Source organism: Silurus aristotelis, assembly GCF_946808225.1.
Source record: "Silurus aristotelis genome assembly, chromosome: 8".
NCBI classification, from domain to species: Eukaryota; Metazoa; Chordata; class Actinopteri; order Siluriformes; family Siluridae; genus Silurus; species Silurus aristotelis.
Genome location: NC_139581.1, coordinates 20204076 through 20231939, shown reverse-complemented (window position 1 = coordinate 20231939; position 27864 = coordinate 20204076). Strand labels below are relative to the sequence as shown.

At 37.6% G+C, this 27864-nt stretch overlaps 1 protein-coding gene across 2 annotated transcripts in view; it reads right to left on the bottom strand.

Moving 5' to 3' along the window:
- The window catches only part of ncam1b (neural cell adhesion molecule 1b), a 120757-nt gene that overhangs the window by 55642 nt on the left and 37251 nt on the right, over positions 1–27864 (bottom strand). The window contains exons 2-9 of one of the 2 annotated variants that reach the window (XM_083549389.1): positions 13483–13557; positions 10808–11017; positions 9390–9533; positions 8907–9044; positions 5450–5567; positions 4692–4861; positions 4452–4594; positions 4281–4304 (exon numbers count right to left, since the gene is read on the bottom strand). In XM_083549389.1, the coding sequence (XP_083405515.1) occupies positions 4281–4304; positions 4452–4594; positions 4692–4861; positions 5450–5567; positions 8907–9044; positions 9390–9533; positions 10808–11017; positions 13483–13557 (1022 nt within the window). The remainder of the gene's footprint in view (positions 1–4280; positions 4305–4451; positions 4595–4691; positions 4862–5449; positions 5568–8906; positions 9045–9389; positions 9534–10807; positions 11018–13482; positions 13558–27864) is intronic. The other variant, XM_083549390.1, reaches the window with a different exon arrangement.

Below are 27864 nucleotides of genomic sequence, written 5' to 3'. Positions count from 1 at the left end.
AACCATTACAACTATTTTTATTCTACTTTTTAAATTTTTATATCTCAGACCTGACAATAGACGTTCTTGTTGTACTGCAAATGATCGTGTACGAGGCAAATAAAAATTCCGACTTAAAAAAGTCTTCAGATGTATTGTTTCTAAGGGCATAACGGTACACGTATTCATACTGAACTTCTTCTGTGCAGGCGTTTCATTCCGCTAATACAATCCTTTTTACGTTTGGAACATAGTTTAAAACATGAGTTCCCTCAGGAACGTATTAAGTAGCAGACTGCAAGTTAGTTTAGTCTCTGCCTCCCACTTTAAGCACATTTTTCTTATGATTATTAAACTTGAAAACATACACAACAATGCCAGGGGTATAAAAAGAAACAAGTGTTAGTGCAGTGTTACTGTGGCTACTCACTTCATACTGGAAATATGATTTGTAGTGTGCCAAAATACAATTTGAAACAGTGGCCACTTCCGGTCAGACAAATAGGGATCCTGACCACTCTGCATATTGAGGGAGTGAATGAATAAAAGATGGAGAGAATGAACTGTTCTACTAATTTCAGCATTTTTTAACAAATAAGTAGAACATTTGAAAATGTAATATTTAAATGTAAAACACACGCCAAATAAGGTTTTTAAATTTTACTTAATCAAATTAATTTGTGGCAATTGAATCGATTACTCAGTTTAATAAATATAATAAAAAAATCAATTGCATTAATTGGATGTATTTCATTTAATTTTATATATTTAATTTATAAAATATTATAAAATATAATTTTAAATATTCTTTAACCAAGCAGGCATTTTATTAAAATTGTTTTAAAAATGTAAACTGTTGATGATCACAAATGTTAATCAAAAGCGTTAATAAAAAAAACTACAAGCAATTTTATGTTTTTCATTTCTTCCCCCTAACCGTACAAAAATTAAACTTGACTGTGACAAAATGAAGTACGTACTGAACCGTGACGTCTGTGTACCATTATACCACTAATAGCTGCTGTAGCAAATGATCATGCAAACACCCTGTTCACAGACCTTATTCACTATTCTGAGCGTAGGAAACTATTTTTATGCTTTCCCTAACATAAAATCGGTCTGTATCGTTTCATCTGATTTGAAAAACACGTTATCGCACAGTCTGTTCCAGAAATCGTATTAGGATCGTCTCACAGAGTGTGAGAACGTGGAATTGAACAAAAGCATTACTGAGCTAGTACATGGAGAATATTTAATGTGGCACATGGTACAATCACTAAACTAGAATATTTACATAGTATACTTAGAACACACCTTCACGTATTCTACAGGTTCTCAGGTTTTCTTCAGCCTCCCAAAAATGTCAGTAGAGAGTAGGGATGGTAAGATTCACTGATTCGCATCGGTGCATCGGCATAAAAGTTGTGTGATTCATTGACTTAAAAAAACTGCATCTTATTCAAGTTAGCATTTGTATCACGATACATCGCTATAGTTATATTATTTAGAAAGTGACCAATAATTTTTTACCAATTTTTTATATGTAGATTGATTTCTCCTCACTAAACTGCTTCTCCGGCACGCTCTCTCAGCACCACTGTGCTATCTGAATATTACGTATCGCACTACGGAGACCGAGGCATGTCCTGAGTGTCACATAGAATAGAGATTAACATGGCAGAGGTAGAGCTGCATCTTCCTGGAGACAGAACAGGAAAAGAAAGTCTGGTTCATTTCATCTTTTTTCTATTTCTTTTCTTTCTATTTTCTCTTTTATCTAAAAAGAGTGAATCCTATAGCGTCATATCGCATCAGTAGCTGCTTCATGTGTATCTATAATGTATCGCATTGTTGGCTATGCATCGGCCGATGCACATCCCTAGTAGAGAGACTGGTTATGCTAATTTGCCTCTAGTTTTGAGTTTGAAAGTGTGTGTAATCCCATCCAATTTGTATTTTTGTACAAATTCCTAGAAAAGACAACCTACACACCCCAACCCTGTCATAGACAAATTACATTGAAAGCAAATTAATAAATAAACATCCCTTTCAGTTTATGCACGAGACCTTTGGCATGTAAAATGGCAACAGCTCATTACATTACAGCTTGTTAGAGGAACCCTGTGCGTGACCCTTATGAGGGTGTTTTGGCAAACTGGGTGGGACCTCAGTTGCAGTTCTTCAATAATGTACAGAAAATACAAATTAATTAAAGGAACAGACAGCGCTGTCTGGGCTTCACAAAGACATCTGTAAACAAGCATGAAATATGAAATCGGTGCAAGTGCACGGCAAAGGAAAGAGACTCTGTGTGAGATTTAACGAGGAAGGAAAGAAAATCAGGGATGCTCAGAAAGCTTGCATGCAGATGTGGAAAGCATCATCAATCATTTCGTATGAAAGCAGAGATGCATTCGTGCATTCCGAGTGATGTGGGGGTTGGCTTCTGAGGTGCAGGAAATATTGCACACTGCAGAGTGGCTGTCAGGAGCAGAGGAAGAACTGGATCAATAACTTTATTTCATCAGACAGACCAGAGTGAGTGGATATCTTCTTGCTTCTGGACTGTTCTCAGCATTCGAACATGGATGTAAGTGCTCGGAAAGACCGACCAATCCATGACAAGAATAATCTAAGATTTCATTGAATCTGCTGATGACATGGGCTGTTCAATGAGACGCTTATCCCAGACAATATCTGTTGCCCGAAAAAAAAAAAAGCCCTCAGGAACTACAGTACCTTGGAGCTAGTGAAATATCATTTCTGAGGCTTGCTCTTTTCAAAGGCATAATTTAAACGTCTCTCTCTTTTCAGAGCTATCTCCATCTCTGGCTAGATTTAATATTTAATGCCATGTGTCTGACTTCAGGCACTAATCTGTTTTACAGGTGAGTCATGGAAAAGTTGACACAGAGGAGAGAAGCACAGATAGGAGGGGGGAAATGAAAACAGGAGAAAGTGTCTTATGTATTAGGTCTTGTTCACATACAGAAACCCGGTTTTCCTCTGGCTCCTGATGCATACACTCCAGGCTTTATTGCCCCAGAACTTCAAGCCTACTGCCTTTACAACCCTCTCATTTGTCAGGCACCCTTGTTAACCAGGCTAGAGCTGGAGAAATATGACAGAGTTATAAACCATCTCATTTATTGCACCAAATAGCACAAATACAGCTGATGAGCTATGAGCAAGAGGTCTCCTAGAGGAAAAGATGAATATCTATTTTTAAAAAAGGTGAAAAGGATGAAAAAGAAAAGGAAAAAAAAAAATCAAAGGACATCTGACAGGTCATTTTTGTGCAAAAGTGTACCCAGGCGTTTGAATTTTTTTTTCTTTCTTTCTTTTTTTTTTTTTTTTTTAAAGCTGAGCGAACAGGCAATCGCATGCATCATGCAGAGCTTTCAGACAGTTTTAAAAGACCATCATAAAAATCCATTTCACATGCACGTCATATTACTTAGGAGAAAATCCGGGAAGGAAGCTGCGTTACTTTGCACTGAGTTTCGACATGAGCCGAGCCACTGAAATCACGCTGAGAGAATAATGCTTCATTTTTCCAGCAAAGTGGCTGATGATGAGTGCTTCAGCAGGCAGCACTGCTTTTTTACCGACTGTGTAGGTGGCGTGTGTAGTTTGGATGGCGAGCTTTAGAGACCACAGAGGAGTGACATATTCAGCAAAAATAATTAGCAGCGAGATGGCCACTTGCCTTTCGCAGATATCTTTTTTAAAGCTCATTTCAAAATCCAAACACTGTTGTAGCAACCAGCAAACCAGCAAATTGCTAAATAAATAAATAGCACCACTGCTAATTATTTCCACACAGTATGATTGAAGAAAAAAAAAATTGGTTTAGCCACTCGTCTAAACAACATCCAATGAACATGCACATGACTGCATGATGGAAATGACGACGGGTTGAAAAATGAGGACGGATTTGCAAAAAGAATAAAAGCATTAGGTAAGTCATATTGACCCGGTGATGGCACAAAAAGATTTCAAGTGCCACACTATTGAGGCACTTCGGATTTCAAACTGAATGTGAGTGCAGCAACGAAACTACTGTAAAGGCTGCTAAAATAGAAAGGCCTTTTGCATACATATCTTTTTTAATTTTCATGCCATAATCCCCTGATAGGATCAAGGCTTTCGGTCAAAAGAAATTTTAGTAGGAGGAAATAACTGTTGCAGGCGCCTTGTCTGATAGTTATCAGATTACGCGGATTAATGGAACGGCGCGAATGATTTTGGTCGGCTTTCTAGAGATTCGACTTACTGTACCTGCTGCTCTGATCTCATACCTGATAAATCCTCTTTAGATGCTCCTGTAGACAGAAACAAATCTTATGTGTAAAACAGCCATAGGCAGCTCCATCCTCAGCATTGTACATGCATTTTCACCTTAGAGATGAAAGATGGCTACGCTAGCTCTGGGACTTTATCAAACACTGGCAGAACAAAGACTGAAATACCTGTTCTCCCTCTGCAAAGACGTGAGCACCGAAGCTCCATGTGATGCTTGGCGTTGGGTCTCCGGTGGCCTCGCACGTCAACCTGATCTGCTCCTCCATCTCCGTCGTGGTTTGGTTTTCCAAGTATGTGATTTTGGGTTTTACTAACGACACACAATTTGAGAGTTAGAATTGTTTTTCCCAATTGATAAAAATGATAAAAGCGTTTTTTGTTTTTTTTTGCGAAATGTAAATAGTTACCAAAAACTCGGAGGCTGGCTTCTTCTTCGCTCGTCCCAGCTTTGTTCCTGGCAATGCAGGTGTAATCGCCCTCATCCAGCTTTCTCACATCCATTATCGTGATCTCCGAGCCGTCTTCATTGAAGCTGTACTTATCCCCGGTCTCCAGAAGAACCTCGCTCCTGAGAGAACTATTGGATATACTATCTTAATGCACAGCCAAAAACAAAACCAGCTGAAAAGATCCTCTGAGAATTTTCAGCATTTGGTTTTATAAAAAAAAAAAAAAAAAAAAAAAAAAAAAAAAAGGTTTTCTAGTCACTTAAAATAACAGCATTCCTTTTTTTTTTTTTTTTTTTTTATTTTTATTATTTTTTTTTTTTGTGGAAACAAGGGCTTTGGGATTGGGCAGTCATTTCTTGGCAATAGAAGCACACCCATCGCCCATCGTCAAATAGGCAATAAACATAACACAACCCCCATCAGAAAACTGTGGGCCAGATTTTTACACTTCCCTCGCAACCTCCCCAGGGAGCCCCACTCAGGAGATGAGAGCTGCCAGGAGAATAGACATCCTTCAAAACTACTAATGATGTGCTCCGGCTTGCCCTCGACCGTGTTGTGCACAAATGTTCTTTACTTTTATTCAGAGGATTTCTCTGCTGGCCTTTGATCTCTTAATCAGAACACACGCCCGACATGGCGAGAAGTGCCTGGAAAGCTGGATGGGGGCTTATGAATAGCCCTCTTTCATTGCTAGATGGTGAAGACGAGCTTACCGTGTCCATGTAATTGTGGGTTCGGGGAAGCCGTCTGCGTCGCAGGCCAGCATGGCAGAGTGGCTGATGTCGGCGGTGGCGTTCACCTCTACTTGTCGTACTCTGATAGTGGGAACGACTGGTGGAAGAAGGAAGAAAAAAATGTTTTAATGCTGAACATAGTGATAATCCACTATTATTGCGTTCTCTCAGAGCTGTATTTAGAGTCTAGTGCATAAGCAAGAAGGATTTGAAACTAAAATTGCACACATCTAACGCTTTTAGACATCAGACATAACTACAGACTAAGGCAATATTCATGGATTGCGTACAAGTTACACACTTTAAAACAAAGGTGTGTCGTTATTACGCACACAAATAATTTTTAATTCATTTTAACAGCACTTATTCTATTAACCCTAACCCAATGCAGCATACAGTACATTTCTGTTTGACCATTTTTCTTAAAAATATAAAAAATATGAAAAAGGCAAAGTTGAAACCTTCCACGCAACACACGTTTATACACGACATCCTTTCTTGACTCTAATACAAAAAAATATATAAACTCCACTGAAATTTTTTTTTTAAATCACTAAACATTTGTTTTACTGATGCACCAAGTCTCAAATCAAGCACAAAATCTGCTAAGGTGCACACATCCGGCATTTAAAACCGTCCGTGTGGAAACATAGAAAAAGTTCAGTTTGGTGTCCTGATGATTCACCTAATTTATAACACCATAATTACTTTAAAATATTTACAAAAATATATTTTGCCTTCTTGCTCTATCTTGAGTATTATTTCCATATTTCCAAACAAACATTTGCATGAAGTCCATGCCCATGTTGAAAAGAGTATTAAAAACTTAAAAAGTATTCATTTAAGGTTTATTTAGAACAGATAAAATTGGTGCAATTAAGTTGCTATCAATAGTGAATTATCTCATGACAATCATGTGATTAATCACAATTAAATATATGATTCAATTGACAGCTCTAATAAAAACTATTAGAATATAATAGAAATAAATGTAAAAAAAATGCAGATTTCACATTTTGTCCAAACGGAGGTTAAAACGCACAAACTTACGAACAATATAAAATGTAGCAAATAAGTTCTTAGTCATCTTATCCTTCAAAACTGTTTTTACAGGACAGAACATCATATTCAACAGATTATGTTACACAGACACATTATGATTCCATGACCTTAAGTCATCAATTTGTGCACACTGATCAACAGTATAAAAAAAGAAAATTCTACAGTGTTCTGGATTAATTGCTATTCTTTAAACTGTGAATTAAGGCTAGACATTAAAAGACTGAAGAAATTCATATCTAGCTTTTCCACTTATCTATACTTTACTGACGTATTTCCATCTGGGAGGACTTTCACTTTAACTTCACTACATTTCGAATATCTTACTTTTTACTCAACTACATTTTGCAAAATCAATCGTTCCTTTTTATTTGAGTTTTGAACTTGTTTTGATTAGCACTTGGTGGTATCTACTAAACACCAACATACAGTTCAAGTCAAATCAACAGCAAGCAGAACTTTTGTGAGTAATAAAGGATGGAAGAAACTTATGACTCTGAGAAGTTTTGGGCTCATGATAATTTTAATAGATATCAATCAGTTTGTTTGACTAAATAATATCATTCTATTAATAGATCGCTGTGGTAAGAGTAACATTAGAGTCTTTTAACATAAACTGAGCTGATTAAGAGACTTGTGACAAAAATGATAATAGGACATTATAGTCATATTATAGTAGAAATAGGCAAAGTTTAAAGGGAGCACTTTTACTTTAACTGAAGTAATATTTTTCCTACTGTATTTCTACTTTAACTCAACTACATTGTTGGTGTACTTCGTCCACCACCACCAGGTGCCATGAAGCAATACACTATCTAGGGAAGTGGTAGCTCAGTGAATAAGATGTGAGACTTCTGATCGGAAGGTCATGGGTTCAAATACAGCCATACAAATTATAATTCAATTAATGAAATAAAAAAATCTTGTATTAGAGCAGTAAATATTCGGTGCTTTGAGTACAATTCTATCATACTGACCACTGGATGTTTAACATGGCACCTTATGGCAAAGAACTCTGAGAATTGTTGCTCTCCACAAATATGGTGAGGCTATAAGATCAGTAACACCATGAAACTGAGTTACAGTGCAGTGGCCAGTGTCACACAGAGGTTTTCAAAGACGGGTTCTACTCGAAACAGCCCTCGCAAAGGTCCATCAAAGAAGTTGAGTCATTGTGCTGTGCGTCAGGTGCAGAAACCGGCTAAAAAAAAACAGACGAATGAGTGCTGCAGCATTTAGATGTTTTGCAATAATTGACCATTATTTCTGTTCAATTTGTGCATTTGTATTTTGAAACACAATAGCATCTTATACCAGTAAACAATAAATAAAACCAATATAAAGCTTGCAGGAGTAAAAAAAATTTTTTTATTTGTTATTGTTTATTTCATAATATCAGGTTACAGCTCCGTTTTCAGACTTTGTAAAGGAATTTACAGCAATAGTGACTCTCCTTACTTAGCTTCAATAGAAATCTAGAAAGCAAAAGGTGTACAGATATGAGCTAAAATGTCTTTTTGTGTGATGTGTTTAGTGACACCTTTTAAAATGCTTTCATTCTAATGTTGCCCATAAATATGATTGTGTATGTGTAGTGCTACGCGTTTCGGATAGGAATGGGATTTTGAAAAGTAGTCTCTCAGCTATAATGTTAGAAAGAAAAATAAAAAAAGATGAAGAGCTTGACTCCCTTTCGCATTTGGATGAAATTGAATCTCAAATTGAAACAAAACAGCTTTTGCAAACATTTAATAAATGCTACATGGACAAAAGAATTGGGACAGCTAGCTTTATGTGCCATATAGCCATATGTGACATATTTTTTATAGGAATTTTACTTCAAATGAACTAGCAGACCCAAACCTGTTCCAGAACAATGTGACACTGTGCACAAAGCAAGTGGCCTTCTACAGGCTTCAACCTTACTCAACACTCAACTTTGGGATGAACTGGAACGCTGACTGGCACAGGCCTCCTCACCCTACATCAGTACCTGGCTTTACTAACACCCTTGTGGTCCAAAATCTAGTGGAAAATCTTCCCGAAAGAGCGGAGCATAATATTACAGTAAATGTGTACTGAATGTGTAATAAAATCTTGAAAAACCAGACGTCCACAAAAAAGTCAGACGTCCACAAAGTTCTGTCCATATAGTAGATGGTAAGAAGTAGATGGTATTTTCCTTTTTCTGTGTGTTGTGGTCAACGTTTATTTTAGTTTTTTATATCGAAAACTCAGCAGTAAATTACTTCATTCAGACCAAATCACTATAATGAGCGTCTGGGTAGAACAGCGTGGCACCCGAATGTGACAAACAGCAATTTAGCTCGAAACCGCGAAACCTTTTAAAGTGCAAATAAAAGCGCAGAGGGCTCACCGTTAACTACAACTCTGAAATCACGGAAGTCAATCTCGCCTCGAGCCATAATGCGGCCCTCGCAGGTGTACACGCCTTCATCTGCCTTTCTGATCCCTCTGATCTGCAGGTGGTTGTTGTCCAACATCTTGAAGCGAACTGTAAGAGAAGATTTTACACACAAGTCGAAATAGTCCTATTTGCTTTGTAAATTAAATTGGATTGACAGCTTATTTCAAGAGAATACAAGTCATGCTATGAATTATGCTCTCTGTCGATAATTCGTTATTGGCTTTGTTATCAAAACAGGCGTCTATTCAGTGCTTGGCAATAGAGAGCTCAGCTGCTTTGCCTGATGACTGGTAAATGGACAAACATAGATCCTAAAGGTATTATACGTAACATTACAAATGCAGTCGAAAGAAAGAAAGAAAGAAAGAAAGAAAGAAAGAAAGAAAGAAAGAAAGAAAGAAAGAAAGAAAGAAAGAAAAAGTGGAGTCGTACCATCTTTGTCAAACTGGATTTTTGCCCTTTTGTATTTCCACATGACAGTGGGTGGTGGCGAGCTAATCACATCGCACACAATGATAGCATCATCCCCCTCGGTGAACTCTTGCGGTGATGTGGTGTTTTTGAAGGTAATCTTTTCTGTATGAGAAAAAATACACACAAATATGTCACGCTATAAGCTTTAAATGTAAATATTCATTATGCATTGAAGCCTAGTTGTTATTTTTAAATAATAATAATAATTTAGGTGTTTACTTAGATGTATATTGGGCTATAATCATCAAATTTAATCATCCGCTCTAAGGGCAATTTTGTTTCTTGTTTAATGTGGCAGTTAAATAAAAAAAAGAGAGAAAAAAACACTACTTGCACACTGCTTCGTTCCCATTTTAAATAAAATGTTTAAATAACCTCAAATCTTCTGGGAAGATGTTTCATTAGATTTTGGAGTGTGGTTGTGGATGTTTGTGCTCATTCAGCCACAAGGGTTTTAGTAAAGTCAGCTACTGATCTATTGTTAGGAGGCCTGGACTGCGGTCAGTGTTCCAAAGGTGTTCAATGGGGCTGAGTTCAGAGCTCTATTGTAGGCTACATGCTTTTTGTAATGGGGCACATTGTGCTGAAACAGGATTAAGTCTCCCAGTTAAAGTAAAAATTAGACTAGGAAAATGTAATGCTACCACATCCGAAGACATCCTTTACAATTGAGTGTCTCCAGCTTTGTGGTAACAAAAAAAAAAGGTTTAAAATTCCAATTTTAAAGGTGTAATAAACCATTTATAATTGAACTTGCTCAATAGCTACTGCACATATTCACTTCATAGCTTTGTTATATATTTATTGTTTATACAGTCTAAATATTTACATATTTAATTGCACAGTGCTGCTATTTGCACTTCTGGTAGATGCTGAACTGCCGAGTACCTGTACTGTGCAATGAAAAAAGTTGTACCTATCGATCTGTTTTATTTTAAGATTTGCTTTTTGGTATCGTAGAAATAACATTTAAAAAGATTAAGTTATTAAATTGGACTGTTTAAATAAAAAAAAGTGAAATGAAGTGAAAAAGTAATTTTCCTGCCACTCATCGCATATGTAAATTCCCACCTGTACACACACACACACACACACACACACACACACACACACACACACACACACACACACACACTGTTAGTAGATCAGGCGAATCCCCAACCAGCTGAGAGGATTTGTTTATCTATTTCTAATAATATTGTTGATAATACTAAGCGAGCAAAATGATTAATTGTGAGGATTATAAAATACATTTTACAATACAGCAATGGCTAAAGGGTGTTTCCTGAGGACAAAGTAGATTATAAAAATAAAGGGTTAAAATCTTGACTATAGATTGAAGAGAGCGTGAAAAAAAAAAATCGATCTGGCCGTACGGTATATCTTCACGTTCACTGTGGCCTCGGCTTGCTGGTCTCCGCTGGTGGCCACACACTTGTACGTGCCGACGTTGTCGACGACAGCGTTGTAGATAGTGAGCGTAGAGGATGTCTCGTCGTTGCGGATCACTGTGATGTCCTGCCTGTTGGATTCAATCTTCTCGCCGTTCGGTGAGAACCAGTCGATTCCCTTTACTGCACCGACAACTACAGCATAATAAAGGACGTGATGTTCCGACCCGTAAACACAACAAGAAGAACACAAAGGAATTCATCATCCGATATTAAACCCGATTATAAATATTCGTCTAAAGCAAATGTTGCCGGAACATCTGCATGTCAGGAAAGGATAAAAATGGGAGTAAATCACGCCTGAAGGCAAAGAATATTTTATATCTCTGGTTAGCACAGCACTGAATCACTGAACCGGAAGACACAAGCTTTGTTAACAGTTCAGTTAAGGAGAGAAATTATCAGTGCGGCTGCTTTCACTGAAGCAAGACAGTGAGAGCTACAATGCCACCGGGAGACAAAGGGCAGCCCAAAGTTCACTTCAGCTGAAACAGAACTAGTTTTACATGAGGAGGTGGGATCATGTCATTATTACCAGAGTTTCTCTAGGATTTAAATTTTAGTCCTCCATTTTAAAACGTATTGAAAGATTTCACCATATTTTACCTACATTAAAAAGAGCGGTGGTTGTATTCTGTACGCTTTTGCAGAACCTGCAAAGGATACTAATAAAGAATTTTTTTTTTGGGGTGTAAATTGTTATTTTCTTGTCTTCTGGGACGCATATACAGTATCTTAGCAACCATTGTAGTATAATCTCTCAAGGGACAATACTATATCATTCAACTTGGAAATACTTCAGAGTAGTCAATGTGCAGCTTATATAGAAGTATAGATTTACTGTCCTCTAAAAATAGCTCAACATACAGCAACTATTGTCAAAAAAAAGCTGGCAAAAAAAAGTGAGTACACCCTGTTATAACAGCTGTACGTCGTGCAACCATGCAATGCCACATGTCCTATTCATGTTGTCCATATTTTTTGTCTTCTTGACAGGACCATACAAATTTGTTTATATTAGAACAGATAAAATTTGGTGCTTTGAGTACAATTCCCTCATACTAACCACTGGATTGTCCAAGACAAGTTTAACTCAAAACAGGCCTCACAAGGGTCAATCAACGAAGTTTCCTCGTGCTGTGCGTCAGGTGCAGAAGCTGGTTTCAAAAATCAGATGCATGAGTGCTTCAGCATTGCTTTAGGGGTTGCAGAAGTTCCCCATGTCAGTACTCAGACCATACGCCGCTCACTGCAACAAGTAGGTTTGCATGGCCGATGTCCCAGATGGAAGCCTCTTATAAAGCTGGCTCACAAGTAAGCCTTCATTCAGAATCTGGGCTAAACAACAGTTTTTCAACATTAAAAACGCCCCCAAAAACACCGCCAAGATGACAACTGTCTTGCTGAGGAAGCTGAAGATGATGAAGTGGACAAATATGTCTCCAGACCTAAACCCTATAGAGCATCTGTGTGCATCCTCAAATGCAAGGTGAAGGTAAAGTATCTAACATCCAGCAGCTCTGTGATGTAATTGTGGAGGAGTGGCAGAGGGTCCCAGCAGCAATCTGTGCAGCTCTGGTGAATTCCATGCCCAGGAGGATTAAGGTAGTGCTGGATAACAGTGGTGCTCACACCAAATATTGACACTTTGTACACAATTTTTTTCAATTTACATGTTCAATTAGGGTGTACTCACTTTTGTTGCCAGCTATTTAGACATTAATGTCTGTAAGTTGAGGTTTTTTTTTAGAGGACAGTAAATCTGTACTGTCTTACTATACAAGCTGCACATTGACTATAAAAAATATTTCAAGTATAATTTATATACTAAATATTCTAAAATGGTTGCTGAAAATGTGAGGGGTGTACTCACTTTTGTGAGATACTGAAAAGATCTTATGTAGCATTTAAAGGGCAAAACTAAATGAAATATAAAAATGTTAACAATAAACACCTGTTCATCCTATTTTAAAGTTTATACCCTCTCTGCTCTTATCCTATTGCCATGTCTTCTTGAAAAAATTGTAATAGTTGTGTTTAAGTCCCTCATTTGTTTTCAGTGTGGAAAGATAGAGCTCAAAGTCATATTTACATTTACGGCATTTAGTGGATGCTCTTCGTCGAGTCACGTACAATAGTGCTTTGAAGTCTCTATCAATGAATACATCGTCATATAGTGCCTGCCAAAAAGTGGCCAAATATGCAGAAAATAAATAATAATGTACACGGAACTTGCAGATTCTGCAATTGCGTCCTCCGAATTGACACGCTGTTCAATATTCCCTTATATCCTTTAAGAAATTAGTTTTTGCATGGCCAAAATCAAAACCCAACAACCAAAGAGAAAAGCACAGCGTAAGTTTAAATGAACTTCACTTGACCTGAAGCCACACAGGAATTCTAGATAAGTAATTAAGTTCCTAGCACAAGCATATATCCTATAGACATATAAATTGACTAACATGCATATACGGTAATGCATATTGAGGTGTACATAATGTTCATGACAATTATGTGTACATAGAGATTTATAAATAACTCTTTACACTATTAGCAACATTAGCTACATAATATACAAATATACAATTTAACAAAATTACCTTCACACAAAAAGAACTTGGACTCTCCGACACTGACTTCTCCTTGTGCGGGCGTAATGCTCACTTGTAGAGACACTGTGGAAAGGAGAACAGATTTTTACGTGGTGTTTTTTACATAATTGTATGGTGGTCTGGGAAAACCTTTGATGTAATCAAAATCTGACATTTTCTGCCATATATAGCTCAGAGCACCACGGATTTTCCTGAACTGAAATATTATTCTTGGTGAAAAGTTGTAGAATTTGCCTCTCAATGCACAAAAGAAGAAAACTACATTCTGTGGTTTATTCTTCATTTAAAGCCCAATCTGCTTATTTGACAGACAATGTACAAAATAATTACATTCATGTCTTGAATGTGACAGAAGTGACAGAACGTGTATGCGCAAATGTCTATTTGCAGTGGCAGGTCACTATCCAAAAACTTAACAAAGCAAAGGTTTAGACGGACTGACTGCAGTTGGTAAATTGGCTTTTTACCAAACATAACCTTTGCAGGCAGACAGCCAGATAATGAGCCTCTTTAATCAAACTGGATACAAAAGGATTTATTCTAGTCTCGTGCTTGTGGTCCTGAGTGTGTGTTAAATGTGCGTGGAAGAAGACTGGCTAATGTAAGCCTCGACTAATTGGCTTTGAATCATATACTTGAGTTACTGCACTTTTAAGTGTAGATGAAGTACACACAAGCAATTTTATACAACCAATAAATATTAAAATTTAAAAAAGGAAGAATCAGGGCAAACATGACCAGTCGCACATTTACAATTCGATGATTTTGCCGTATAAAAAGAGAAAGGACTCAAGTGCTGGTTGTGTTTAGTTTGTTTCGCTGTTGTTTAGTGACTGATCCTCAGTCTTCCTATGACACGCGCATTCCTTCCCTGTGTGATGTGTGTTGTGTTCGGCATATACCCGAGTGCAGCAGATTTCATGCTTTCATGTCACACCATTTTCTTTTTACTTCGCTCAATTCACATCTAATTCACCGTTTCTGTCATTCGGGTTTGGGCCTTTTTCGAAATGCTGCAATTTACGTATGATTTCAGCTGTTAGCTCTGCCTTTTTTGGAGTTTTGTGGGCTTTGCCATATGCATATGTAACTGAACTTTTGTAAATCAAGCTGAAAATCTTGGCTCAGGTTGGCTTATTTAAAAATGTACACACATCTTTAGCAAGAAAATAAATAAATAAATAAATAAAATATTGATAAATGAAGCCAAATGTTACAGTAGCCAAAAATAAAATATATATTTTCATATCATTCTGTTAAAATATATGAGAATGTATTCAGAACAGAAACATTTGTGAAAACCAGTTTTTTTTGCGGGTTTTGGCTGTTTTCTTGAATGAAGTCGCCATCGTCCAATTGCGCTTACTGGACTTGATCGGTCAGATTGCCCAATCACATTTCCACAGAAGTGTCAAGGGTATTGAAGTCAATCATGCAGAACACATCAGCAAACATGACAAATGCTCTCTGATATAATTAAGTCACTGTGTCATCAATTTTTAATTACCTACACATGATTTTAGAATAATGAAGGCTGTGTAACCATGTCATATCATGGAACATCTGTAGTGCAATATTTACTGTTGAGGAAACGTGTCATTTACAATGAGTCAATAATGTGTTTTATTTTCAGTGGTGTTGTATAAAACCTGTAATTTGACTGAGAAGCATAAATGAAAATGTCAAACCAATTGGGGAAAAAGCATAAATTTGATGGCACTGAATAGTGAAAATGTACAGCGACAATGTACAACATTTATGGAACATTATTGCATTCATTCATATTCTGAAAAAACTTTATCCAGGTCAAGGTCGATCTGAAGACTATTCTGGGAACATTTTGCATGAGGCGAAGATACGCCCTAGATTGTCCATTACAGGGCACACACACACACACACACACACACACACACACACACACACACACACACACACACACACACACACACACACGTCTACCCAGGGGCAATTTAGAAAAGCCAATGTACCTACTAGCATGTTTTTCAGTAGGTAGGAAGAAACGTAAAAACGCACATTAAACCCACACACAGGAAAAACATGCAAGACTTTCAAAATTAAACCGGGAACCTTGAAACCTTGGAGCAGCAACACTAACTGCTATTGCCCCATGCTGCATTTATATCAGTTGAAAATAGGAATGTTTCTTTAAAAAGGTCTAAATTAAGAAAATAAATCTGGGAACAAGGAAAGAAATGAATAAATAACAGCAGAACGCATGATGGAAATGATGAATGAATTGCATTGGCTTTTAGTAAATGCCTGCAGGCTCTTCAATGAAAGACATACTGCAGAGAAATATAAAGCAAGGCAAGAGCAAATGCAGATCAATTTTTCAATCAAAGCAAAATAAAATCCAGGCCAGCCCGGCTCAAACGGTGCAGACAGCGTAACATTTTTCATTTCTTTTTTTGACCCAAAGAGACATTTGTGAAATAAGTAAAGAGGAACAATGGGGGAACATGATCTGTGCCCAGGTGGGTGCTCAGTGGCTTTTAGACTTTGAGAGTAATTTAATAAAGCATATGAAGGGAAAGCTGGGCCAGCTACAATTAAATCAGCACATTCAGTCAATACTACTGCTAATGTGGTGGAGGTGTTTTTTTTTGTGGAAAAGCTATTTATTTTGTATTGACACAGAGTTATTAGTCAAACACATAGTACTGCCTCAGCTAAATTAATATATGAAGGCCTCTGGAAAAACACAGTCATCTTAGATTGTCATTAATTATTTCTGGAAGCCTACTTCATTTAAAGCTGGACGTTTTATTTTATAATGGATATGGAAATGATAGAACCTGACTCTAAGTGACTTGCCAAGTTCGACGCTCATAAACTAAACAAATCTCAGTTCAATTAACTGTAAATGCCACAACATGGCATGGAGGTATTTGTCAATAATGCTGAGAGTGATGGTGAAATTAGAATATTTGCTTCTAAGTAAGGTTAAAAAAAGCTCGTTGTACTGAGTGGGTGAATAAGTAAGAAAAAAAATTCCTATCTCATTAGTGTACAGTTTTGTTATGCATCTTCTTTTGTTAGCAGTGAAAGTGGAGGATCTGTTATGGGTTGGCTCTTCAAGGTTCAACAGAGTTTTCCATTAACTGCAATTGTAATGTGCTGTTACACTGTTGCATAGAGGGGGTTTGGTGTCTTGCGCCAACTCGCTCACATATTCACTTGATGCATCTCTCATTTAGTGACTTACACTCTCACTGACTCACTCACCCATTCCCTGCCCCACTCCTCCACTCAATGTCTTACTCATCCACTCAATGTCTCACTCATTCACTTAATGTCTCACTCACGCACTCACTAGTTAACTCACCCACTTACTGACTCAGTGACTCACCCATTTACTGGCTCAGTAACTCACCCACTCACTGGCTCACTCACTCACTGGCCCAGTGACTCACCCACTCACTGGCTCAGTGACTCACCCATTTACTGGCTCACTCACTCACTGGCCCAGTGACTCACCCACTCACTGGCTCAGTGACTCACTCACTCACTCACTGGCCCAGTGACTCACTCACTCACTCACTGGCCCAGTGACTCACTCACTCACTCCCTGGCCCAGTGACTCACTCACTCACTCCCTGGCCCAGTGACTCACTCACTCACTGGCCCAGTGACTCACTCACTCACTCCCTGGCCCAGTGACTCACTCACTCACTCCCTGGCCCAGTGACTCACTCACTCCCTGGCCCAGTGACTCACTTACTCTTTGGCATAGTAACTCACCCACTCACTGGCCCAGTGACTCACTCACTCACTTGCTCAGTGACTCATTCACTCTCTGGTTACTCACCCAATAGAGGGCTGAGAGACCCACCAACTTATTTGCTTACTATTCTCACTCACTCACACACTGATCAGCTTAGTGATTCATCCACTCACTTAGTTCTCTCACCTACTCACTAGCTCAGTGACTTATGAGTTTCTTCATCAAGTTCTCCATTCACTCACTCATTTACTGGCTTACTGACTCACCCACCCAACAATTAACTGAATCACTCGCTCAATGACAAACTCACCCACTCAAACACTGACTGATCTTTTCCTTATTACTAGCAACAGCATTTACTCAGTCTGAGTACTAATGATCAAAGTCTTTGACTATCTGCAAACATATAATCTTCAATTTGGAATATAAAGAATAATAAATTATGAACACTGTTATACTGAAATAAGTTGTTCAGCACCTGTGATTTTAACCTGTGAATTAGATTTAGAATTCAGCAGCACTGAAATATATCCAGAAAGACATATCAGTTGCCAATATTTCAATTATTTTACTCTTATTACAAGGTTGCTGTTGCATATTTGAGCCCAGCCCGGCCTCATTTATCTCACCCAGACATAGGCACCCCAATGTGCAGCTTAGACCTGGGGAGATGAGTGGTGCTTCGCATCAACACCACTGTGTCCTTGTTATTCAGCAACTGCTATAAGCAGAAAACACGGGTTGCATTTATTAGTAAAGAAATGTTTAACTTTGCATTTTTTAACACCATAATATAAACCAAGAACCATTTCTGGTTCACTTGTGCAGGTAAAAAAAAAAGCTTTTTTTTATGCAGCTGGAATTTACTGCAAATGTATTGAAAGGAAACCTGAGTTGCTAATGCATATTGTAGACACTGTGTTTGCCAGCCTTCCCTTTAGTCAACCTCATGCAACATTCCATAATAATAAAGAAAAATATGAATTATGAATATTTTTGTGCTCATCTAAATAGGCTGCAAAAAAACTCATCAGACTGTCTAGCCACAGGTGACTGATGGACTTCTGAGAATTAATCCGTACGGACGTGCTGTAGTTCCTTAATGATTACAAACAAACAAAGTGGATTTCATTTGAAATCTCCCATAATTGGCTGATGCTGAGCCCCTTCCTGCTTGTTTACTGCTTCTTCTAAAACTCGTCAACCTAGGTCAGATTACAAAAAAAAACCCATAAAGAATGTATATTCACAATTATCCAAATTATCATGCAGGTTAAACATTGGGAAGATTCCAATTAAAATAATGGCCATCTCAAGTTTTAGTTTTTAGATAACATACATCTCAGACAGATTTGATCATTAGCATGCCTGTTGATCTTAATCAAAGCAAAGCCTCCTTAAAGAGCTTGATTCACATTATTAAACGAGTCACAGTTCTCATGCAATGAGGCAGAAAGACCTATCTGAAGTTAAAATGTGTGAAACAAGTGCGATGTCTTGACATTTCACAGGAGATCATCGAATTGTGATTCAAATCACGGAGGGGTTTTTACCAAATAAAGGCTTGTTAAAGTAGGTTTTCTGTCAGACATTAACTGCATTGAAAAGGCAGCTATTAAAAATAAATAAATAAATAAATAAATAAATAATAAAGCAGCAACCATTTTTGAAGAAACCAACTATCTGTTGGTGTCTATGGAATCCCAAGAAGCTCTTGATACACGTTCCTCCGAATGCTAAAAGTTCACTTCTTAACAAATCGTACAAAATAAAGCATTTGTACTGGGCCAAAAAATGTACGGTTTCCAAACTATTTTTTTTTTGCCTACAAGATAGATAGATAGAATTGTGCCTTCTGAAATGAAATTATTTTATGTAAGACAAGGAACCATTCCATGCTGCAAAACACCATTAAAACCTTGGCTGTTCTAGAAATTAAAAGAGAATTTTAAAAAAATCATAGTTCGGCTATCATCCTCTCCTGACCTTTAGGTTTATGTTGTTAGACAGCAGTATTTCCACAAACAGCAGCTCTGTGAAGTAATACTGGCATGGAGTTGTTAGTCATCCCAGAAAAATAACTCATGGCACCTGTACTGTAAATGTTTTTTTTTACTCTTTATTCAAAATTTTTATTGTGTATTTTAATATAAAAAAAACTGTCCGTGCTGCAAATATGACAAATTAAATTCATTATGACGCATTGAATGTTTTCAAACTGCATTCTGCTATAATTACTTGGAACAATCAATTTTGTGTTCTTTTTAAAATATAATTATAATTCGTTAATAGTACCATGTAATAACATCTACATTATAATATAATGACTATTTAGAATAGAAAAAAATCCTGTTTCGAAAAAAAAAAAAAAAAAAAAAAGGAATAAAATGAAATTTGCATAATTATTTGGGACATGGTGGCTTACAATATCCTCTATTTGCATAGAGGGAGATACTGTAAACTAAAAACCACATTTTCATTCAGTTATGAAGTTCAGAAGTCGTTCGGAATACTTTTGAAATATATATATATATATATATATATATATATATTTATATATATATATATATATATATATATATATGTATATATTTTTTTTTTTTTTATTATTATTTTTTTTTTAAAAAGACAATAAAATAGAAAGAAAACAAAACAGACCACATTTAGCACTTGCCCACTAATACTGTTTATGGCACAAAGCATCTAATGTGTGGTCTTAATGCAGGGGTCGCATGGTGGTGGTAGCATAATGGTCTGAGGCTGAATGAGTGCCGCTGGTTCTGGAGAGCTGCCTTTCCTTGATGGAAACATGGATTCCAACATGTACTGTGACATTCTAAAGCAGAACATGACGCCCTCCCTTCAGAAACTGAGCTGAATGGCAGGTTTCCAACATAATAACAACCCCAAACATAACATCAAGCTGACAACTGTGAAAGGTGATGGAGTGGCCAATTATGTCTCCAGACCTGAACCCTATTGAACACCTGTGGGTCATCCTCAAGCAGAAGGTGTAGAAGTGCCATGTGTCTAACATTCAGCAGCTTGTGATTTAGCATTATGAAGGAGTGGAAGTAGATTTCAGCAACAAATTGTGCAGCTTTGGTGAATTATATATATATATATAAATACAAATACATTTTTGTCTAGCACTGCCTTAATCCTCCTGGACATGGAATGCATAATCAGGTGTATTGTGGGACGTGGCAGCTGATCAGAAGGTCGTGATTTCAAGCTCCAGCACCATGAAGTTGCCGATGCAGGGCCCTTGAGTGAGGCTCTTTGTTTAAACAAAATATTTGGATAAAGGCATCTGCCAAAATGACACAAATGCAATTAGATTACATCCACTGCTAAGATCTACATTTTTAAAAGCTTATTTTCAGCAAGAGGAACAGATATAAATGTATATCTTTTATTTGTTATAGGTGGTGACATTAAAGTGGAGACGGATGATCCGCTGTGGCGACCCATAACGGGAGCAGCCGAAAGAAGAAGAAAGTGGAAAAATATTAAATGCTTATAACTCAGAATGTCCTCATTTGTCTTATTTCTAACACATTACACATGTACACAACATAGATAGTTCTCATTTACACATTGTAAAAAAAACTATCATGCATGCAAAATAACTGAAGTTAAACAATATTGGACTGTTACACTAACAACTTGTATATATTGCGTTTGGCTCGATATCGCCAGATAATGTTCCTTCTGTCGTATGTTTACAGTGTACTATTTTAAATTCAAAAAGTAAGTTGATAGGAAATCTATAGCAAAGCAGTGAAAAGATCAAGGCGCTTAAAGTGTGTCAAGGAAGTTCAATAGGAATCCAAGAGCCAACGTTTCTGATCAATAGGCAGAACAAAAAGCTGATCTGTGATTCCCAGTGAGCTTTAAATGCACATAACTATGACAAATAAGCGGTGTGTGTATACATATACATTTTATATATATATATATATATATATATATATATATATATATATATATATATATATATATATATATATATACATATATATATATATATATATACATGCATATGTACATGCACGTGCTGAGATCTGAACACATCAACACCTATGTGGATGAGTACCTAAAGCACGTTAAGTCAAAGCCCAAAAAGCCATGTTTCCTCCTTGACAACGAGATGTTCGTCGTGCTCATCTACGTACGTTACCTCCCTGTGAAAGCGAAGCCTTCCTTAAGACCCAATTCACCACATTCCCTCTACGACGGCCCTGTTGCTTGGCAACATAAAATCGAGTGTTGCGCTCTCAATGGTGTGCAGTGTATGTTAATGCTCTTGATGACGTGTCCAGCACTCCCCCAGTGTGGGGTCAAAGGTCGTGGAGCTTCCAAAGCAGTGCAAAGGGGGCACATTTTGCAAAAAGAGCTTGTTGTGTTTCAGTTTTTTTTTTCCCTCTTGCCAGTTTCCAGGCTATTGCATAGTCCTGCTTTTTCAGAACCAACTCGAAATAACAGGGCAACAGCCCTCCAATTATACTTCACATGAGCAAATGGTAGATACTGACTCATTTTAGCCTGCGTCTGGAATATGAGAAAAGGTTAATAGTTCATTCCGAGGACAACGTGATCTCGGCTGCATTGTCCTATTAATTTTTCTATGTTCCTTTCAGACAGTTGTCGCCGCTCTCTGGCGTTTTATGTTCTTTTTGCAATGCAAATAAGGTCTAATCTTTTGTTCAACCTATGACGAGCTCAGACTGTGAGACTGTTAAGCTTGGATTGATTTCCAAGCAAACTCAGTCAGGTATTAAATCCTCTCTATTTTGATATAATTTTAAACCTGATTATTTACCAAAAGGTTTTGTTAATGCACATCTCTAAATATCCTACATCTACAACCAGCATTTACTCAGAAATCATACCTGTTTGTAAGTATTACATGAACTCTCATATACAAATTCTCTCTCAGACTGGAAGTTCAAACACTGATACTAATTAAGTAGCTTTTTTTCCTGAGACACATTCTGGCACATTCATGCTGCTCGTGTCTGTTATCTCTAAGGTATCGAAGCACTGCGTTCGAATGAGTTATGACATCGGGTTTCTTCATTCAGCCCCGGCTATCAAATATAGTTTTTTTGTTGTTGTTGTTGTTGTTGAATGTGTAAGACACCTGTCACATTACACTAGCTCCTGGTCTAGTCTAAGCTGATTATCTTAGTGTGTGTGTTTACAGGCTGCACCTCTCCCGAAGTGTTGCCACTGCATAAAGGATATAATGAGCAGCTTACAAGAAGCCTGCGGAGAGTATGGTCTGTTTCTCAAAAAAGATAATTAAACCAGTTCTGCTGAGCTTATGCTGACAAAAGCTTGATTTTTACAAAGCTGAATTGTAAACTTATTCTTTAATCATGATTGGAGAAGCAGTGTATGCATGAAACTATAGATTAACCCCAAACTTTACAGTTATTAACTGTGGCCCTCTTTTTCTGTCCTTTGATTGGTCAACTGAAATTTAGACACCAGTCTTAAGACAACTCATCCTCCACTCCTCACCCGACTAAATGAAACGGTGTACGGTTATATAACCGAGAGGCGCAGCTGCGTATGGGACTGATGTGCGTGGTTAATCTGCCAGCGGTTGTTAACTCGGGCGTGCATTTGTTTGCAGATCACGTGCCTCCAACCACAGTGACGAGCCCTGCTGCCCGTTGCCATGGAAACCTCCCTCCCTTTTTTCCCCTTGGTCCCTCTCCGCTCGTAAAAGTGAGTATGAATAGGAAATAAGGCTAGAAGAGCCCACCATGGATGAGAGCAGAGAGAGGGTAGGCAAAGACACTGAAAGTGACACCCAGCCAACATTATCACTCTGATGTAGATGTGTTCAGTTATGCTTAATAAACTTGAGCATGAATATTTAAACAGAAAGAAAGAAAGAAGGAAAGAAAGAAAGAAAGAAAGAAAGAAAGAAAGAAAGAAAGAAAGAAAGAAAGAAAGAAAGAAAGAAAGAAAGAAAGAAAGAAAGAAAGAAAGAAAGAAAGAAAGAAAGAAAAGAGGAACGGGAGCAGTCACACCACATCAGGCTTTCTTGTCTGACCTCAGTTCCAAACCTCACAAATGCACTTGAGGCTAATAGACAAAATCCCAACAGCCACATTGCAAATCTAATATAAAACCAATATATATGATTGAAGATTCTGGGAATAGGATGTTCAAAAGTCCATATGCTTGTGAATGTCATGTGTCCACAAACTTCTGACCATATAGTGTACCATTCCATGAGGTGGTTAATTAAATGAATATCATAACCAACAAATGTTCAACCATCACTCACATGAGAAAGTTGCTGCCCAGTCCAATTTTCCCATTTATGAAAAGGCTTAAAAATAGTAAAATGAGTAAAACTCAAATAATTCACTAACGTGAGGTGATCTAGTTAAATTGTTTGATTGAGACCGGATAACAAAAAAACAAACAAAAAAAAAATCACTGCATAGTGGTAGTCCTTATGCTCTCCTGATAAAGGCTCGAGCATAAAATTGTTAGGTCACCTCAGAAAAAAGCCATGAAATATGGTGGTGTGTCTTCATTAGGCTTGATATCATAGCATCACGATATTGTATGATATTTACTCTGATTATTTTGGACTATCTAACCTGTCGACCTTTAATTAACCATTACTTGCTATTACAAGTAATAACTCAAGTTACCCATCACGTTTTTCCTCCACAATTTAAATGTGAGATGAGCCAATGGAAATATGAATCATGTATAAACTATGCAGTGTTCTTAAACTCTCTAATATTAACTGACACTGACTGAAAGCCTCAGCCCCTTCCCCCATCTCATGTCCTTCCAGAGCTCTTGGGACTTACAGTGAGCCCTTGCTTTCTTTTACACTTCATTATGAATTTGCGCTATACAAAATGCAAAAAAATCGATCAAGGCAAGATGAGCATAGCTAACAACAGACATGTGCTATATGAAGCTAAAATTAACTGTATTAACGATAACTGTTTATTTGGAATGCCAAAATATTACCAAAAATTGTAGGGTACAATAACTCTCCTTAAAATGAGGACAAAATAAAAAAATAAAACAAAGTTTCAAAAGCACTTTATAAATCACTTCAAAATAAAAATAATAATGGTTATAATGAAAAGCAAGTAAATTGTTTTCATTTTTGAGGTATTTCTAAATTTTTTTCATCACTATGGAAATACTCCTGCGGTTTCGCAATTGTCACTGCTAGCAAGCAGTTCCTGACTCCCCAGTTAAAAAAAATGTTTTCCCTTCCCCCTTTCCCATACTCCTCAATCCTGACATATGGGAAATATTTATATTCCCGACATCACTTAGGCTATTGATTCTAGATGATGAAATCATTAATCACTGTTTTTATTGATAAGCAATCAAGAAAGTATTGATTATGCACAAGTTCTGGCTTGAATCTGGTTAGGGTCTTAATAGTCTTTCATTATGTTTAACCACGAGATGACTGAAAGTAGTAGACAGGAAAGTTACATAACGTTTTTGCAGTGCACTTTTTCTTCGCTTGGTTTTGTCAGTGTTTTCACAAACTTGCTTTCTGCAAAAAATCATCTGTCAAAAGTGCACGCTAATTTGCCCACGGATTGTTCGGATCACACAGTGGTTGATGTGTGTAGCGAAACAGGTTTAGGGATTCGGAAGTATATATTAATGCTATATTAACAGCACTGAGGTACAGTACGTGACACCACCGTGAAGCTCACTAAGCATAATTAAGCAAGTCTAAAGGACTAATGAAAAGCTAAATCGCTCAGGCTTGTCCTGGATGGCTCAGCTAGTGATTTTTTTTTTACTGCTGTACACACACAAACACACACAACAACAACTCCAGATACGATTCCCTAACGCCCAGTTAAAACTGCTCAGCTCCTCGGTAAGTTGCAAAGCTCTGACAGCGGCCACATCTGACCACATACAGGCAATTTACACAGAAAAGCCATCAGCATCTGCCTGCAGATGAAAAAGCTCTCTGAGTGTTCAGACAGTAATTCGCTTTCCTCACTCTAATGAGACCATTTAAGGAGCAGGTAGAAAAGAACAGAAGAAGCGCACAGAATAAAGCACTTAGAGAGATTCAATAAGAGAACACAATCCTACTTTTTCACTAGTTAGGCTTTATCTGCACTCAACAGAAATGCCTGTGCGCTAGTGGAGCTCAGGTTGCATTTTTTTATGTAATAAAATGTATTCATATGAGACCATCGGTTCGATAAGTGCATGTACAGTCAACTCCGGAGTTACAAGCAAGACTAAGAGTGACACCCAGTCAACATGAGCACTCCAATGTATATGTGTTCAGTCACGCTTAAAAAACCGAGCCGAGCATGAATTTTAAAGAAAGAAAGAAAGAAAGAAAGAAAGAAAGAAAGAAAGAAAGAAAGAAAGAAAGAAAGAAAGAAAGAAAGAAAGAAAGAAAGAACGAGCAGTCACAGTGCCCCAGGCTTTCTTGTCCGACATCAGTTCCAAACATCAGAAATGCTCTTAAAAACACATATGCTTGTGAAAGTCATGTGACCACAAACTTCTGACCATATAGTGTAACATTCCATAAGGTGGTTAATTAAATTAAATATCATTAATCAAGAAATGCTCACATACCACTCACATGAAAATTTGCTGCCCAGTCCAATTTTCCCATTTTTGAGAAGGCTTAAAAGTAGCAACTCAAATAATTCAATAACGTTAAGTAAACTAGTTAAGTTGATTGAGACCAGATAACAAAAAAATGATTTACAAGAAAAAAAAGACTCTAGCATAAAATTGTGTTAGGTCGCCTCAGAAAAAGCCATAAAATATGGTGGTCTTTCCCGTTCAAGAACTCGAGGTACGTCAACAACACTTTGGAAAGCATCAGCGTGACCACGCTTTGAACCAGGAGTGTCATTAGCCTAACCATAAGCTATAAAAGCAATAAGCTATAAAAGCACATGCAGTGGAGATAGCGCTAGCTTCTGTTTGTTCAGGCAGATTAGTATTGGTAAGTCGGTAAAAAAAGAAGTAAAATGGAAAAGCAAACTAAACACAAGCGGTCTTTCAGGTGGTGTGTTCCTCCTTGTACAAAAGACCCCCTATCTAGGTGTGGTGTGGGATTCGACCACTATGTGGGCACAGTTGTCTCCTGCTCAAGTCTAATCTATCCTCATGGCCATCAAGAGAGTGAGAGAAGGCCGTCACTTATTGTATAGCAGTTCTAAAAACTGCTGGGTCTAATAGCAGCTGCATCCAATGTGGTGCCACTTGGCCTTCTATACATGAGACCCCTGCAGTGGTGGTGGAGTTTTTCAGAGCGCAACCCACTCCACACAATCAAGGTCATGTGGCGAGCCTTATGGGCCTTAGACATGTAAAGAGTACACTAGTTTCTGTTACAAGTCTGGGGGCTCTTTGTCGTCGCGCAACGTTAATGACAAATGCCTCCCTCACAGGTTGGCTCATAGGTCATGGGTCATAAGTGGCCACTCCGCCCAAGGTCTGTGGGAAGGGCCGCACCTCTTGTGGTACATCAACTGCCTGGAAAACACTTTCACGTTGTCCCAAAGCGGTGATGACGCAATGTCTCATTCCCTTGCAGCTAGTGCTGTCTCCACTGCATTTGCTTTTATAGCTTCCTCGTCGTGACGTCACCCTGCCGATCACCGTCACCATAACCGATTAAAAAATGCTTAGACAAAGCGAGAATTTGCCGGTTCCACTTCCAAAACGTCGACTTAATAGGGTTGTCAAGTTAACCGAAGTCGAGATAAGTGCGTTCCACTGTATATATATACTTGCAAGATAGCAGGGTGTTAATACTTATTTTCCTCACTGTATACTTGTATATGTATGACCCGGCCCCTCTGTCAAATTTTAGAACCCATTGTGGCCCGTGAGTCATAAAGTTTGCCCATCCCTGACATAGACGATACGCCTACCATCAAGTAGGAGGAACCTAGAGGTAGCCCACACAAACATATGGGACAAAGATAAGCCATATGGAGAAGAAACACAATCCCAAACAGTAACCTGAGTTCAATCTGATCAAACCGAGGGACCCTGGAGCTGTGAAGTGGCAATACTACCACAATATGCTCCCAAAAACCAATTTAAAACTAATTATTGTACTTCTAAAAAAAAGAATTCTCATTAATCTGAAATGATCTCGGTCTTCAGGGAGTCATACCAGATGAGACCAGAACTAGATATAATACGGCCATGAATGCCGTCGTACAAGATGAAGCATGTGTACAGATTGTAGAATATGGTGAAGGATTATTAAGGCTTTACAACTATTTGCTGCTAGTCTGCTAATTCTAATGACTTCTGCTAAACACCAGGCCAAAACCTGGTTGTCTCTGCCAGGAGGTTAAGTCTTGACAAATATGCAGCCAAATCAATATGAAAACAGTCCATAAAATCAAGTCCTATGATGTGCAATCTTAAAAAAAATTTTTTGAAATGTTCTGTATAGAGCATTTCCAAGAGGCATAATGCTCTTATACTAGAGAATGTGCCATTATCTATCTACAGTATCTCAGAATTATTATTAATTAAAAGTGCATGTATTGTTTTATATAATGTGGAAGTTGTGTATTAAGCAACATTATATTTTAAACAAATCATAT